General features: G+C 36.9%; 3 protein-coding genes across 3 annotated transcripts; 1 reads left to right on the top strand and 2 right to left on the bottom strand.

The window, feature by feature from the left end:
* Positions 1 to 4,303: 4,303 nt before the first annotated feature.
* Positions 4,304 to 5,212, bottom strand: LOC104744069 (glutathione S-transferase T3-like). Its single transcript, XM_010465095.1, has one exon. It carries the CDS (start codon positions 5,210 to 5,212, stop codon positions 4,304 to 4,306), a length of 909 nt encoding a protein of 302 aa, XP_010463397.1.
* Positions 5,213 to 7,502: 2,290 nt separating this feature from the next.
* LOC147928846 (putative LRR receptor-like serine/threonine-protein kinase At1g51810) lies at positions 7,503 to 10,219 on the top strand. The gene is made up of 10 exons (XM_087486289.1): positions 7,503 to 7,521; positions 7,783 to 7,927; positions 8,002 to 8,073; positions 8,199 to 8,270; positions 8,353 to 8,424; positions 8,513 to 8,697; positions 8,791 to 9,026; positions 9,116 to 9,242; positions 9,776 to 9,906; positions 10,154 to 10,219. The coding sequence occupies exons 1-10, from the start codon at positions 7,503 to 7,505 to the stop codon at positions 10,217 to 10,219; spliced, it is 1,125 nt and encodes a 374-aa protein (XP_087342415.1).
* Positions 10,220 to 10,622: 403 nt separating this feature from the next.
* LOC147928845 (uncharacterized) lies at positions 10,623 to 11,360 on the bottom strand. The gene has a single exon (XM_087486288.1). The coding sequence runs from the start codon at positions 11,358 to 11,360 to the stop codon at positions 10,623 to 10,625; it is 738 nt and encodes a 245-aa protein (XP_087342414.1).
* Between the last annotated feature and the right edge of the window lie 4,602 nt (positions 11,361 to 15,962).

Genomic DNA, 15,962 nt, shown 5'->3' with positions numbered 1-15,962 from the left:
TGGAAGAGTCGCCATGTTGGTCTAAGCCAGGGATCGATTCTCCCCAAAGGCAAGAATTGCTCAGTTTTATCCCTTTGGCCACATGGGTATGGACCCATTGCTTACGGCCCATTTGCATAACCTGGGGGACCCTACCCGTGAGATGCCCTTTCCCTAGAGAGATTAGTCTCGGATCCCTCCATAGCTAATATCAACAGTGAAATAGCTAATATTTTCTTAAATGCTTAATCAATTTCATATACCAAAATGATTTGTTACACACACACACATATCTACACTAGATTAGACCATGTGTATACATGCGGGTTATAGCATGATATTTTAAAACTTGTAAAAATATTAAAAATTAAAATTTGAAAATAAAGTTAAATTATCCATCTATATAAAAGATAATATTCACCAATAGAAAAAATTATATTATTTATTTATTTTAATTATTTTATTTTTCTTATATTAGTTATTTTCCAGTTAATTTTAGCAAAAAAAAATTTATAAGTCAAGTTGGTTCTCAGACTTGACCAATTTACTAACCGTGAGAGAGAGAATAAAAATAATTAAAACTAGTCAAATACTATTCATTAAAAAATTTAACATGTTTTATGACATAAAATTTTTTAAACACATTTAAAGTATTTCTCAATTTACCCTGCTGAGAATGAGATAAGACTTTTCCAAACATCAGAAGTCTATAAATCAGCAAAGTCATACACAAATGTAATTAAGAAGTATTTTGCATGATATACTCCAAAGTATGCTTAGATTGATACGAAATATTGAATATTGCATTAAGCTTTCTGTTTTTGATATTTTCTTCGCGTTTTGGATCAAATGAAGCTGCATGTCATAAAAACACTGTAGTTTTTCAAAAAAAAAAAAAACTTTCTCTAAGTCATAGTGATTGTTTGACAAAAAAAAAAAAGTCATAGTGATCTACAAGTTCATTGCAAGTCCATAACCGACGATTAAGGTGATCATTTTGTTAAATTTCAAGGTCCTACATACAATTTTAGATTTCTTGATGGTGTTATCTCCACGAAGACAGAATTCAAGTGTAACTTGTGGAAGGGAGATTTTATGGAATATCATAAAAAATTTACAGCCTATACAGGGGCTTTCATTTATAGGTGTGGCGCATAATACACATGGGATGCCCGAGATTATGCTATTTACTTGTCAAAAAATGGTAAAGCGGGAGAACTCATGTATAGTTGGATTAAAGATTGATGTTCAAGAAGCGCTAAATTCTCATTTCATCTTATAAACTTCAAAACAAATGTAAAAACTATGGTTAAAACCCTATAATATACATACACATCAACTATGTGGGTGCAAGTGTGTGTGAGAAGCGCTATATGTATTTTTGTGTGTTGTGTAAGAAAAAAATAATCCAAGTTAATAAAATGTAGTCTTCTAGAAAAATAAAGAAATTGTTTCTTGTGTTTTTCATTGATAAACAAATTAAAAAGAGAGGGAGTGAGAGTGAGAAACCAAACCTGAAATTATGAGCAGAAATGCAACAAAGTTTAACAAATTTTGTATAACAAATCTACTGAAGTCTATAGATAAATCTGTTGAAATCTGTGTAAGTATACGGAAGTCTGTTGTCTAAGTTTTCTGAAATTTTGCTTCTTTTTTTTTTTGTTTTTTTATTGCTTTTATTTTGGTAAGGAACTAAGGGGTTAAATAACGTAAGGGCATGACCATTGGTCATATCCATCTTTGTGTCTTAAACTTTTAATAAGATTCAAAATAATATTAATCTATGTTTTGATTCTCATGCCATTGTATTTATTTTTCTCCTTCCATTGGTCATCCTTAAACATGGGTGTCTTATATAAATTTTATAAAAATTGTATTTTAAGTATATTTTATAATGTTATAAATGTTGGTATATAATGTATATAATATTAGGAAAATAAAACTATAAACTGTAGTTATAGTATAATACATTTTATTAAAAAACAAATATATTACATTATAAAAACTTTAAAACATATATTACAATAATTAAAAAAACAAAAACATAGAATAATAGAAACATATAAAAACATTATCAATAACTTAGTTAACATCGGTTAATTTTGATTTTTGCCAATTTTTTGCCAGATATGTTCAATCAAATCAGCTTTCAACCGTCGATGTATATTTGTATCACGAACTTGATTCCAAGCGCTCATCACATTGTTCATATCGGCAATCCTTTCTGTAGAATATGTTAAATCGACATGTGAAGTCCCACTTCCTTCTCCTTGATGGAATTCTGTGACATTGTACAGACTGTATCCATCTCGTTCATCTTCTACAATCATATTGTGCAATATGATACATGCTCTCATTATCTTTCCTATTTTGCCTTATCCAAAAAAAGGGCGGGATTTTTAACAATTGCAAATCGAGCTTGCAAAACCCCGAAAGCACGTTCAACATCTTTTCGGACAGCTTCTTGATAATGAGCAAATAATGATGCTTTCGGGTCTTGTGGAAGTGAAATTGATTGGATGAATTTCGCCCATTTCGGATATATACCATCAGTGAGGTAGTAAGCCATATTGTAATGTCGACCATTGACAAAATAATCTACTCTCGGAGCTCGACCTTCTAATATGTCATCAAAAACTGGTGAATGGTTAAGGACATTGCTATCATTTAAAGTACCTGGAGGTCCAAAAAATGCATGCCAAATCCAGAGATCTTGCAAAGCCACAGCCTCTAAAACGATTGTAGGCTTTTCAGATCCACGAGAATATTGTCCTTTCCAAGCTGTTGGGCAATTCTTCCATTCCCAATGCATACAATCAATGCTTCCTATCATGCCGGGAAATCCGCGTGCCTCTCCTTGATTGAGTAATCGTTGGAGATCCTCTGCCGTAGGTCTTCTTAGGTACGTATCCTGAAACAAATATATAATTCCCTCCACAAAATTTTCCAAGCATAGCATTGCGGTGCTACCTGCGAGGCGGAGGTATTCATCCACCGCATCAGCTGCACAGCCATATGCCAATATACGAATGGCTGTTGTACACTTTTGTAATCCAGATAGACCCAACCTTTCTGTAGGATCTCTTCTTTGTTGAAAATATGGTACTTCATTGGATAGTGCATCAACAATACGAATGAACAATGACTTGTTCATTCAAAAACGATGACGGAAACTAGCGTGAGAGTAAGTAGAATTTTCGCTGAAATAATCATTCCATAGACGAGTGTGTCCTTCCTCGCGGTCTCTTTCAATAAAATCTCTTGGCGGCCTTGAACCAGTTGGCTGTTGATCATTGCCAAAATCATCTAGGCAATTTTGAAATAGATTATCAAAGTATCCATCAAACATTTCATCTTACTCATCATCTAAATTTGGAGATGACATGTCATAGAAATATTTAATTCCCAGCAGAAATATATTTTATGGTGAGAAAAAAAAATTGGGAGGTAGCAAGAGAGATTTGAGAGAAAAGATGTGAAACTTAAAAGAAAGAAGTAGACTGCATTGGGATTTTTTACAAAACAGAGAAGCCGATTATCAACACTATATATACACGGTCATTCAACTACAAGTTGGGAAAGAAAAAAAAAATTAGCCACGAGTTGTCTTGTTCACGGGTTACAAAAAAACAAACTATGGAGCTGACAGAAACACGGGTTAGCAAAAAACAAGCATATTGGAGTGTTGTCTTGTGCCGACTGCTCCCAATCACGGGTTGTCTTGTGCAGATTTTATTGTTGTCTTTTGCCGACTGCTCCCAATCACGGGTTCTCTGCATAACATAACATAAACAATCAGACCACAGACATGTTTTGTTTCACAAAAAAAAAGGAAGAAACAAACCTAGCATAATAAAACATAAAGCTGAGATTCTTGTTCCATTGCTATTGTTCAATTGCTAATAAAACATAAAACGAACACACACATGTTTTGTTTGACAAAAAAAAAAAAGAAGAAACATACCAATTACGTTTTATTGTTCTGAATCTGAGACATTGTCCTGTTACGTTTGGAACACGAACACATATAGCAAAACATCGCCAATAATATCCGCATAGTGGTTCTCCAATTGGTGAACAAGACTCTTATCAAACAACATATAGAGAAATACAATATTGTTCTCAAGATTTCATTAATAGAAACGACTCATAAACAAGACACAAACAAGAAAGAGACATGAAACATAGGATTTCATTAATAGAAACGAGACATAAACAAGACACAAACAAGAAGATTGATTTCAGGATTAGTAAACGGCTCCTAAACAAGAAAATAATTAAGACACAAACATGAAACATAGGATTAGAATAATTAGTAACCAAATTATCCTAACATCTCATCTACTAGCTTCTTTCTCAGGTTGAGTTCAGGTTCGGATAGATCAGTTCTACCGACAAGAGTCTCTAGAAGTCGCTGCTTTGATATTCTTTCTCTCGCAGCTATTTCTTTCTCTCTGATCTCCCACGCCTGATGTAACTTTTCCAAGGAATCACCTTGAGTAGCTTCACCACAAGCAGTTTTCTTTGTTTTGCTTTTGGATGCCTTAATACCTGGAGGGCGTTCTTCAGTTTCTTCCTCAACACGAGATGTTGTATTTGAGCTTGAGGAGTATGTGCCACTCACATCAAGCTTAGTTCTTTTGGAGTTTTCATATCCTCTATAAGCATTAGAAGTACACCACTTTTGTTCGTGGCGTAGCTCCCTCCAAGCATGCTCTAGGTTGAACTTCAATTTCTGATCATTGAAGTACAACTCGTTTGCCATTTGGAGAACATCATCTTCAGACTGGCCACTACTTCTCCAACTCGAAGCTTGGTTGTAGCATCCTACAAACTTGTTGATAGTCTCGTTGATTTTTTTCCATCTCTGCTTACATTGACTGGCTCCTCTCTTTGGTTTACCCGCTACTGCTTCACTTTCTCCATAATAGAATGCTATTCGATCCCAAAAAGAACCTAGCTTTTGCCCATTGCTCACGACTGGATCTTTGCTAGTGTTTAACCAACCATTGATCAAGACAACATCTTCTTGCGGAGTCCATCTGAGTCTAGCTCCTCTTGTGTTATCATCTAGGGCATCACTAAATTGTGAACTGGACTGAGGGATAGGTGATGAGCTTATTTGAATAGGAGGAGAAAAAGAAGGAAGAGATTCTGGATTATTCATCTCTTGTTGGCTATTCAAGAGGTTGGTAAAGTTTTGAGTTAAACTATAAGAATTGCTAGAACCCATAGCCTAATCTATATGAAAGATGGAGAAAAGAATAATTGGTTTGGTGGATAGAGAACAACAAGCGGCATATATAGAGTTCAAGCGTTTAAGTGTTTCTAGTGTTTGGTTGTTGTGTTTATGGTAAAGTGGTTAGGTAAGGTTCAACTGTTTGTTGTGTTTAAGTGTGACATAACACACAACTACCAAGCATTGAGTTTAAGCACTTACTCGACAATAAGTGCTTAACTATTACAACTACCAAGCAATTAGTGTTTAAAGTGTGACAAAACAAGCTATCAATGTCAACAACCAAACAAGAGTTAAACAAAGACTTACAAGGTAACCAAACAAGAGGCGAATCAAGACTGTTTTAACTAAGTTTTGTACAATGTAACCGCAATGTTATGAGGCCAACAACTAAAACCAAAACGTCCACAAAACACAATGTAAGACTTTCTGTTTCTTGTTTATAGTTTTGACAATTTAATTCCCTAAATTTTGTTCTAGCAAGCAATATAATTCAACCAACAAGTGAATAAACAGCTTTAATGTTTAAGAATCATAAGAAGAGAAGCAAAGCTGAAGCTGAAGTAGATACAAGTCTAAGGAATAACAAACCTTCGACTAAGAAACCCACTCCAATGGCTTCAGTACCAGTGCTTCGAAACTTGACATTCGTAGCCTCCAATTCTCCAACTGAAAATCATTTTATAGCTCTCGCAGATCATCTAAAAACAAACCCGATAAACCTCTCAAAAACAATTCAAACATAGAAGCTCTGAAAATTACAAAATTGGATAAGTAATTTGAGTGAGACTCACCAAAAGCTTTTGCTGTTGTAAACGTCGCCACCGCCATTGGAGCTTATTACTTATGCTTTACAATCCCAATTTTCAATTTTTTTTCTCACAAATCAAAAGATTAATACCCAAAATTAGCTCATCATAACCCATATTACTTTAAATAGATTCTTGCAAAACAGATTCTACTTAAAACCTATTGAAATAAACAGATTCACTCAAAATGCAGAGACACAAAATCAACTAAATATCAAAAATAAAACTTTTCTTTTTTTTTGATTTTATTATTAAAAAACCCAAAGACATACTCAGAGTATAACGGATGGGCTTGCTCTAATAGCAAAAGACTTTTTGTTATTCTGACTTTTCGTAGAGAGCTTTTCAATAGCTTATATAGGCTAGGCGTTTATTCCTAACCGAATTGACATAACCGGACCGAACCGAAATTTAGTCAATTTGGTTTGTATTCCGTATTCGTTCAGTAACCGACCGGACAAATTTCATTCGGTCATCGGTTCTGACCGGTTCGGTATTTAGAAAACGTTAGATTTGCACTGATGTTGTAAAAGCAATTAAACCCAAAAATTTCAGCCTTTTCTTCTACTGCTTCTCCATGTCGTCTATCTTCTTCAACCTTCTTTTTATTTTTGTTTACCCATTATTATGTTACAAAACCATCTGAAAGTTTGTGTATCCCCAATAAATTCATCGAGTTTGTTTGTAAACTATGGACTCTGAATGACAATTATGAGTTTATTTTTTCTCCATGTTCCAAATAATCCCAAGTTCCCAACCAAAAATAAGTTACGTTCAAATCTGGTCTTAAAAGCTCCAAACGGAATAACTTGAGCTTTGACTTTATTTTTCCTTAATTAACGATACATGGACTTACATGAGTTCACTCTTTAATTTTTATTTTGCCAAGAAACTCTTTGAACCAAAACCATTAATATGTAGTTAGACAAATCTGATATTCTGATGTTGGTTACTATGCTCTTGGAAGGAATGTTACTAATTAAAAATATTGTTGTAGCGTAGCACTTGAGTACTTTGCATAATGGATGCAAACCACCAAAGGTTCATAGAGATGTCAAAAACATAACAAAGTGACTGAGGAGATGAAAGAGACTCTGCTTCCAACAGAAGAGTTGAATAAGACAAAAAAGCAAAAGAATCTGTTTTTTGTATCTAGGGAAAACCACTTAATCAATTGCATATACAACATTATTACACATACACATGTAAATATAAAATACTACTTTACCTGAATTGAAAGGTAGTATTTTTCTCCTTAAAAAATGGGATTTGAGGCATTGAGCTATACAACTAGTCTTCTAAAAGTCATCAACTTTAGAACATTGCTATACAGAGTTTCCTAATGTTTTGTGTGTGGTGGGTTTCAAAATTTCGATGACAGCCAGAACCAGCATTTAAAGTATAAATGATAAGCCACTGTTTCAGTTCTTAAATTTCAAGTTGAGTGAAAATAAAATCAAAGTCAACAACTAGAGATGAATTATACAGTAGAAGGTTGTGGTGCGCACAAATATCCTTCTCGGAACACCGAAGCCGAGTGTCGACTACTTTTTTTAAACTATTCTTTTTTTTGTGCATTGTTCCATAATCCACTCGAGAGAGATATTTGTGCTAAGCAAAACCCATGTTTTAGAAATCGCTAGGTGACAGTCGAGCGGTCGGGGTACGCTTACGTACTTTTCGTAGTTACAAATTGATTATTTCATTGTAGTTGAGTATTGATATAATCTAATTAACTTTATAAATGATTACTAGTGGTTGCTATCAAAAATATTCAATCTACTTATGGATTGAGTAGAATCAATTGGCAAGGAGATCCATGTGTCCCCAAACAATTACTGTGGGATGGTTTAAACTGCAACAACTCAGATGTTTCTGTGCCACCAATTATCACTTCCTTGTAAGGAAAATATTTAATCGTTGTCCATTTTTACTTTCGTACATCTAACATACTGATTACTTTTTCATCACTAGAAACTTGTCTTCAAGTGGATTGACTGGGATTATCGTGCTCACCATTCAAAATCTCAAAAATCTCCAAGAACTGTGAGTATCACACATCTGTGTAGATAAACCTTTTTTAGTTTTTTTTTTTTTTTTTTTTTTTTTCTTTCTTTTGGGTAGAAAATTACTAATATTAATCATTTTTGTTTTTTTGGTCTCAACCATAGGGACTTGTCAAATAACAACTTGATTGGAGGTGTTCCTGAATTTCTAGCCGATATGAAATCTCTCTTGGTCATGTAAGTTACCCATGAGAGTTTAGTCCTCTATATAATACAGAGCATTATGTTTAATTTGATCTTTGTGTCTATCTTAACACAGAAACTTAAGTGGGAACAATCTTAGTGGCTTAGTTCCTCAAAAGCTTCTAGAGAATAAACTGTTGAAACTGAAGTAAGAATTCGTATATTGTATTTGTTTGATCTTTAACATATTTTCTATGATAAACTAAACTCTCTTGAACAACACTTGCAATCCAAAGCATTGAAGGAAATCCAAAACTTCATTGCACATTGGATACATGTGTAAACCAAAATGGAGAGGGTGGACGACAGAAAAAGAGCATCACAATCCCAATTGTAGCATCAATTGCTTCTGTGGTAGCCCCCATTCTTGCATTAATCATACTTTGTATTATTCAAAAGAAAAAACCATCAAACGATGAAGGTAGGTACAATATGTTTATCTATCAATAATACTAATATATTATGAATTATAAAACTTACATAGTTTCTTTGAATGATTTCCTCACAACTTTAGCTCCAACATCATGTATGCTACCCTCGGACGATAGATCATCTGAACCGACGATAATGACAAAGAATAAAAATTTTACGTATACTGAGGTCATAACCATGACAAACAATTTCCAAAAAATCATTGGCAAAGGAGGATTTGGAATTGTATATTATGGTACAGTAAACGGTACAGAGCAGGTTGCTGTTAAAATGCTTTCTCATTCATCAGCTCAAGGATATAAACAATTCAAAGCTGAGGTATATATACCAACACCCATAATAAAACTGTGTATGAAACATTCAAGACTCATTTCAAAGCTAATTTCATGTATCACATGGTACATTAGGTGGAACTTCTTCTTAGAGTACATCAAAAGAATTTGGTAGGCCTTGTCGGGTATTGTGAAGAAGGAGATAAATTGGCTCTCATCTACGAATACATGGCCAATGGAGACTTAGATGAACATATGTCAGGTAAACATAAATTTTCGCACTACAAAGACAACATAGATGTTTTCAATAACAATAAATGTTAGTTAAATTATATCAAACCAAAGTGTTGAACACTTCAAAATCTCAATATATATATATATATATATATATATATATATATATATATTGTCCTCTACAACACACTATAGGTTTAAACGACTAGGCATAAAATTATTCAAAATAATTTATAAGTTCTTCATTTTTCTTATTATTGCTTTGTTGATAAAAAAAAATGAAAACTAATGATAAACACAATTTTCTTTTACATCATTATAATCTACAGAAAATATATTTAAAAAAAAACTATTATTAGACTAAAATATTCATGTTTGAATGCTTTCCGAGTAAGAGAAACACGAATGATTGAGATTCAAACATGTTTGTAGATTGACCAATTTTGTTATTTTTCTGATTTGTCCATCCATAGTACCAAGAGTTGTTCAATCAGTATTTCTGTCAATATTTTGGATCATCTGAATAAACCATTCAAATGTTGTTCGTTTTTGTCAAAAAAGGATCATTATCCAGAATCATTACAGATCCAAATCTTTTTGGAGACTATGATTCTGGTTCTGTTTGGAAAGTTGTTGAACTAGCAATGTCATGTCTGAATCCATCTTCAGTGACAAGACCAACCATGTCTCAAGTTGTTTTTGAACTCAAAGAGTGTTTGGCCTCTGAAAGCTCTGGGGGGGGGGGGGGGGGGGGGAGAGCCAAGAGATGCATTCAATTAGTTCCAGGGAAGTGAGCATGACTTTTGGAACTGAAGTGAACCCTACTGCTCGGTAGAGGTCGATGATGATGAATTCTCCCACACTAGTATTTTAATATTATGGAACTATCGGTATGGAATTCCCCACCTGCTGTGTTCGTATTTCTTTTTGTCACCAAAGAATCCAACGCTTGATCACATAAGCACACACGGTCTTTCTTTCAAAAACTCTCTTGAAATCTTTTAACTCTACTAGGTTTCTAATGTAATTAACCAACTTGATTTTCTAATCACTTGGAGAAAAAGTTTCAAATTCCATAAGAACTACTCTTCAGTCTTCAAGTTTCAAACGCCTGAAGATCCGGATACTCGAACTACTCTTCAGTCTTCAACAATAATTATGCATCTCAACTTTCTATATATATAACTTCTTGTACTACTTCATGTTCTACTTTGAAACTGATACAGAAAGCACCCAAACAATTACATCAATATTTTCAGCCACTATAACATGAAGAGTAATTTTTTTTTTTGAATTTAATGTTAAATTATATTCAAAAGAAAAAATATGTTGTTACAACTAGTGCATCGTTTTCAAAATATTTCTGACTGAAATTAGATAGTAGAACAAAAACCAACTTTGAAAAAAGCTAATGACAAGACTGCAACCAAAGTTGGAAAGCCTCCTCGTATCTCCTATCACCCAAGCGACCAATGACTAAGAACTGATCACGAATTTGTCTGTCCACCCAGCCAACCAAGTTTGTCACAGTTTTTGGTGGATCTCCATGCCTCCGCCCATTGCGTTCTCGCCATATCGTATACACCACAGCCTGAAACACATAGCGAACAAGGAACCCCTCTCCCCGAGATAGATGAGATTGAGAGATATGAGCAATTAAATAAGACCAGACAGTTGTGTAGGCAGACTTGAACAACCCCTTGGCCAGGTCAGACCACACACCCGATACAAAAGGGCAGGAGAAAAATAGATGATCACGAGTTTCTAATGCACAGGTGCAGAAAAGACATGTCCCTGCAGCACCCACGTTCCACACAACCATGCGAGCACCCGTTGAAAGACGATCTTGGACAGCTAGCCATACGCAAAAAGAGAATTTTGGTGTGCAATGAGGAAACCAAACCCCCTTATGCCATGCTACCGTACTGACTGTAGTTCGAATGTGGTTCCATGTATCCTTTGTGGAAAACTTTGCTCGAAAAACATCATGCTTCCCTCGCCATAAAATCTTATATCCCACCCCCGAACGGGCTTCTCGCATTGAGAACATGGCATGTTCCACTTCGTTTAGTTGGTCTCCACTGTGTCTCCTTCGACGACGATGGTCCCACGCTTCTGCCAGAGTACACTGCCAAGGAATCCCCATATCAATTATCCCTCTTTCACCCACAACCTCCAAGAGTCGACCCATATTCGACCACCGGTCATACCAGAAAGATGTGGTTTCTCCATTCCCCACTTCAACCTTGTAGAAGTCTTTCGCCACCCCCACGATATTTCAGCAACTTTTTCCAGACCCACGACCCCACACTCGTAGTCTCTTGAACCGACCAAAAGGAGTTTTCTTCAATAAGTTATTCTGCATCCAAAGCACCCACAAAGAGTTGCCTTTAGAGACCACTCGCCATATTAACTTCAGATAGCTTACAACATTAGTTTCATGGAGAGATCTTAGCCCAAGACCCCCCTCTGCCTTCGGTTTGCAAACCACATCCCACGAAACTTTAGCCTTTTGAGGATTCATGTCTAGTCCCGACCAGAGAAATCCCGCACACATTGAATCAATCACCTCAAGACATTTTTTAGGCAGACAAACAGCGCCTAACCAAAAGTTGCAAACACTCCAAAGGTCAGAGGAAATTAGGTTGAAACGACCTGCATAGGAGAGATGACGTGCTGTCCAAGACCCTATGCGCTTGCGAAGTTGCTCAATCAGAGGAGATCAGTCAGTGAGAGTAAGCTGCTTTGTAACTAGCGGTAGACCCAAATATCGAACCGGTAAGCGACCAACCACAAACGGGATATTATGTGGTTGTGGAACCGAAACTCCAGCCAAATAAACTGTGGACTTTTCCATACTTATCTTTAATCCTGATATCTTAGCAAAGTCGGTAAACATGTCAATAATTCCCTTGATAGATCTCACCTTACCATCCGTAAGCACCATGAGATCATCCGCGAAACTCAAATGAGTAAGCCCAAGTTGTCGACACCGTGGGTGGTAACCAAAAAACCTCTCCCCCGCCGCCTTATCAAGCATTTTTGATAGAACATCCATACAAATAACAAATAGGTACGGCGACAAAGAACAGCCTTGGCGAAGACCTCTAGAGCTTCTGAAAAAACCAGCAAGTTCACCATTTACTTGTACTGAAAAAGAAGCTGTAGTGACACATAACATTAACCAGTGAATGAATAGCAGTGGGAACTGCATAGCTGAGAGGGCTTTCGACAAGAAGGACCACTGAACAGAATCAAAGGCTTTGGAGATGTCAATTTTTATTGCACAACGACTTGAGATGGACCCTTGTGATAATCCTTGACCAATTCCGTGGCCAACAACACATTCTCAATCAGCAATCGATCTTGAACAAACGCAGACTGGTTACCAGAGATAAAATTTGGAAGTACACGCTTCAGCCTATTAGCAAGAACTTTGGAGATCACCTTATAAATGACATTACAACAAGAGATAGGCCTGTAATCCTTCATTTGCCGTGCATCCAAAGATTTGGGAATTAGAGCAAGAATGGTAGCATTGATGCCCTTTGGTAAAAATCCTTTTGCAAAAAAAGATTGAACCGCTAAGACAAATTTCCTTCCAATTATCGACCATGTAGCCTTGTAGAACTCCCCTGTGTATCCATCAGGACCGGGAGACTTATCAGAAGGCATAAAGAACAAAACTTTCATGATTTCCTCCCCCGATACTTCTCGAGTGAGAGCAGTTTGTTCTGAAGCAGAGCAACGGTAAGGCATCAGACGCGCCAGCTCATCCACCATGACACCCTCAAAATCAATAGGAATAAAATGTAAAAACTCTCGAAAGTGACACTCAGTCTCTACTTTGATATCGTCCCCCATCACTACATGACCATCCGGGCATTGTATTTCGGTAATACTGTTCTGCGCTTCCCTCACTTTGGCAGCTTTATGAAAAGTTTTATTATTCCTATCACCCACCTGCAACCAATGCAGTTTTGATGTTTGCTTAAGAAACTTTTCCTCTAAACTTGCCAAGAAATCCCATCGCATATAAGCTACATGCTCCTCCTCCATGGCTTGTGTCGAAGGCTGTAACAGGTTTGCTTGCTGCTTTTGGCATAATTCACTCAACGCCTCTTTTGTCTTCCGAACTAGATTCCCCATATGTGACTTAGCCAGGCTGCAAAGACGAGGTTTAAGCCCTTTGAATTTCTTGGAAAATCTGAATAAAGTGGAAGTAGACAAAAACAGAGATTCTGTTTCAGCCCAATAGTCCCCCACTGATGGCATAAACTCCTCCATTTCTGTCAACACATTCACAAATTAAAGGAGCGACGTTTAATGACAGGCCGAGCATCACCATGTACCATAAGCTGAAAATGCAGATGATTCGAAAATCCACCGGCTTCAAAGACATTATAACTCTGCGGGAAAACATTCCCCCACGCAACGTTCACCATCACTCGATCCAATTTCTTAAGTATGAGATCGTTCTCCTGGTTATTACACCAGGTAAACAGAGGCCCGTGAGAATTCAGATCAACTAACAAACAACAATTGACCACTGCCTGGAAATCCCGCATCCCCGCCGTAACCATTGGACTATCATCCACCCGAGAATGTTCAGCAATATCTAGCGTTTCATTAAAGTCCCCAGTAGAACCCACGGTTTATTACGAAACAAAGGGGATGCGTAATGGTCACGTATCTCCTGCCATAGCTGTTTATGAGCCTCCACCGTGTGCAAAGCATACACAAAGGAACAAAAAAACTCCTCCTCCTGGTTTTCCAACTTAACAGAACAGGTAATGAGCTGCTCACTTATAAAAAAAGGATCTACCCTGACATTTTCCCTCCAGAGCACCCAAATGCGCCCCCTACTATTATATTCATAATTCGTCATAACTGACCAACCTGGGAACAACCTTCTTCCCAACTTCATTGCATTAACTTCCCTAACTCTTGTCTCCAAAAGACAACCAAACTGAAACTGACTCGCCTTTTCTACTAATCCTGCTGTTTCGGTCTCCACATCAGCCCCTTGAACAGGAGACTCACTACGTTGGTCCACGTTTGAAACAGTAGCAACTTGTGTTTCCACCACCGCCGCCGTCTCAGCTGATAAGCATGTTGCGCTAAGGTGACCCCATTTTTGACAACAACCACACTTTGAAGGAAGCCGCGGATAGCTGTACCGAACCACAGTATCCAACTCCCCCTCTTCCTCCCCTGCCAACCTAAATTTCTTTGGTAAATCCTTTGTCAGGTCCACTTCGATCAACATCCGAGCTTCGACAAAGCTATCACACGCCTCTGTTGTCGGGTGCAACTGAACATGCTTACCTACTGCACTAGACAAGAACTCCAAACCCTTATCTGTGAACATAGTAGGCGGAATGTTGGTGATCTTAACCCACAAGGGTACAGACTTCAGAGCCGGCTGAGCCTTCTTTGCAAATGGAGTCCACCTAGAAACCATCATAGGAATATCCATGATATTCCACATCCGTCTGTTGAGAACCCTTTGCCGCATACCTTCATGGCAAATACGAAACTTGACAGTGGATTCGTTAACCGCGAAAACATCAATCAAATTCGACCGGTCCCCTAAACGCCAAATCTTATTCACAATCATGTGAATTTTTCCAACATGTGGAGCCTTCAGATTGAGGAACTTCCCAATAATGAAATCTTCCTAAAGAGGTTTAGCACCCTCAAAAACCTCTCTCGGGACAATGACCTTCGCTTGACCATCCACCTCCGAGACCAGAAACTTTTGTTGAGTAATTACCCTTTTCTGAGCAACTTGCAGGAAAGAACGCTTCACCATCGATGCAGGGACCGACGATGAAACCTCTTTTGAACCCTCCTGAGATTGACTTTCCCCCGACGAAACCTCCCCCACAGGCTCCCCGGATCCTCCCTTCTCCGTAACCCCCTTCTCCCCTACATCAAAACTCTCGTTCTCCACCAAAACAACCATATCACAGCCTTGAGAAGCCGCCGACGGCAGTATTCTTGGCCAAAAAGCAATAAAACCCTAATCGCCTGTTTTTTTGGCCTTGCCACGTCAGCAACATGAAGCTTAATCACTCGCGGGGTAACAACATCAATACCCACCGTATTAGGATTTAGGATTCCCCATTACTTCTTGCATATGAGAAAGAACGGGTTGTGCATTTGCCAAAAATATTATCATCATAATAAGCACCTACCGGTATTATAGAAGAACTCAAGAAAGTAGACCAGATTGCTCCTCATCAATAGAAAGTTAGAAACAAAGGGACATTCCTTTTTTTCTTTTTTTTTTTTCTTTTTTTTTGTCACGAAGAAAAAAAAAACAAAGGGACATTCAGATTCTTGAAACACCACTTCATGTGAGACAATGCTATAATAATCACCTGCTATGTCAATTCATTTCACACTATTTTAAACAAACCTTAGTGTCGACTTTTATCCTATTTAGCTAGTTTTAAATTTGCTGAATTTTTTTAGTAATTTTTTCTTTTCTTGATTTAATCCTGGCCGAATTAAAGAATTATATTTTAGTTTAATGGTGTGGTTAACAGAAATAATTGTGTGATTCTGAAACTTTCACATACTTAGTTAGACAAGCAAAAAAGTTAGAAGTGGAAAACGATGTCTTTATGACAAAATTTTGAGGAGGTGTAAGACTTAGGATGTACTAAAAATAGACATATGAAATTTCCGTTATAAACACTTGTAAACTTTGTTCATTTTTTTTAACGTTTAAACTATCATC

The sequence above is a fragment of the Camelina sativa genome, chromosome 14 (genome assembly GCF_030686135.1).
Source record: "Camelina sativa cultivar CO46 ecotype springtype chromosome 14, ASM3068613v1".
NCBI classification, from domain to species: Eukaryota; Viridiplantae; Streptophyta; class Magnoliopsida; order Brassicales; family Brassicaceae; genus Camelina; species Camelina sativa.
This window is presented reverse-complemented; position numbering and strand designations above follow the sequence as displayed.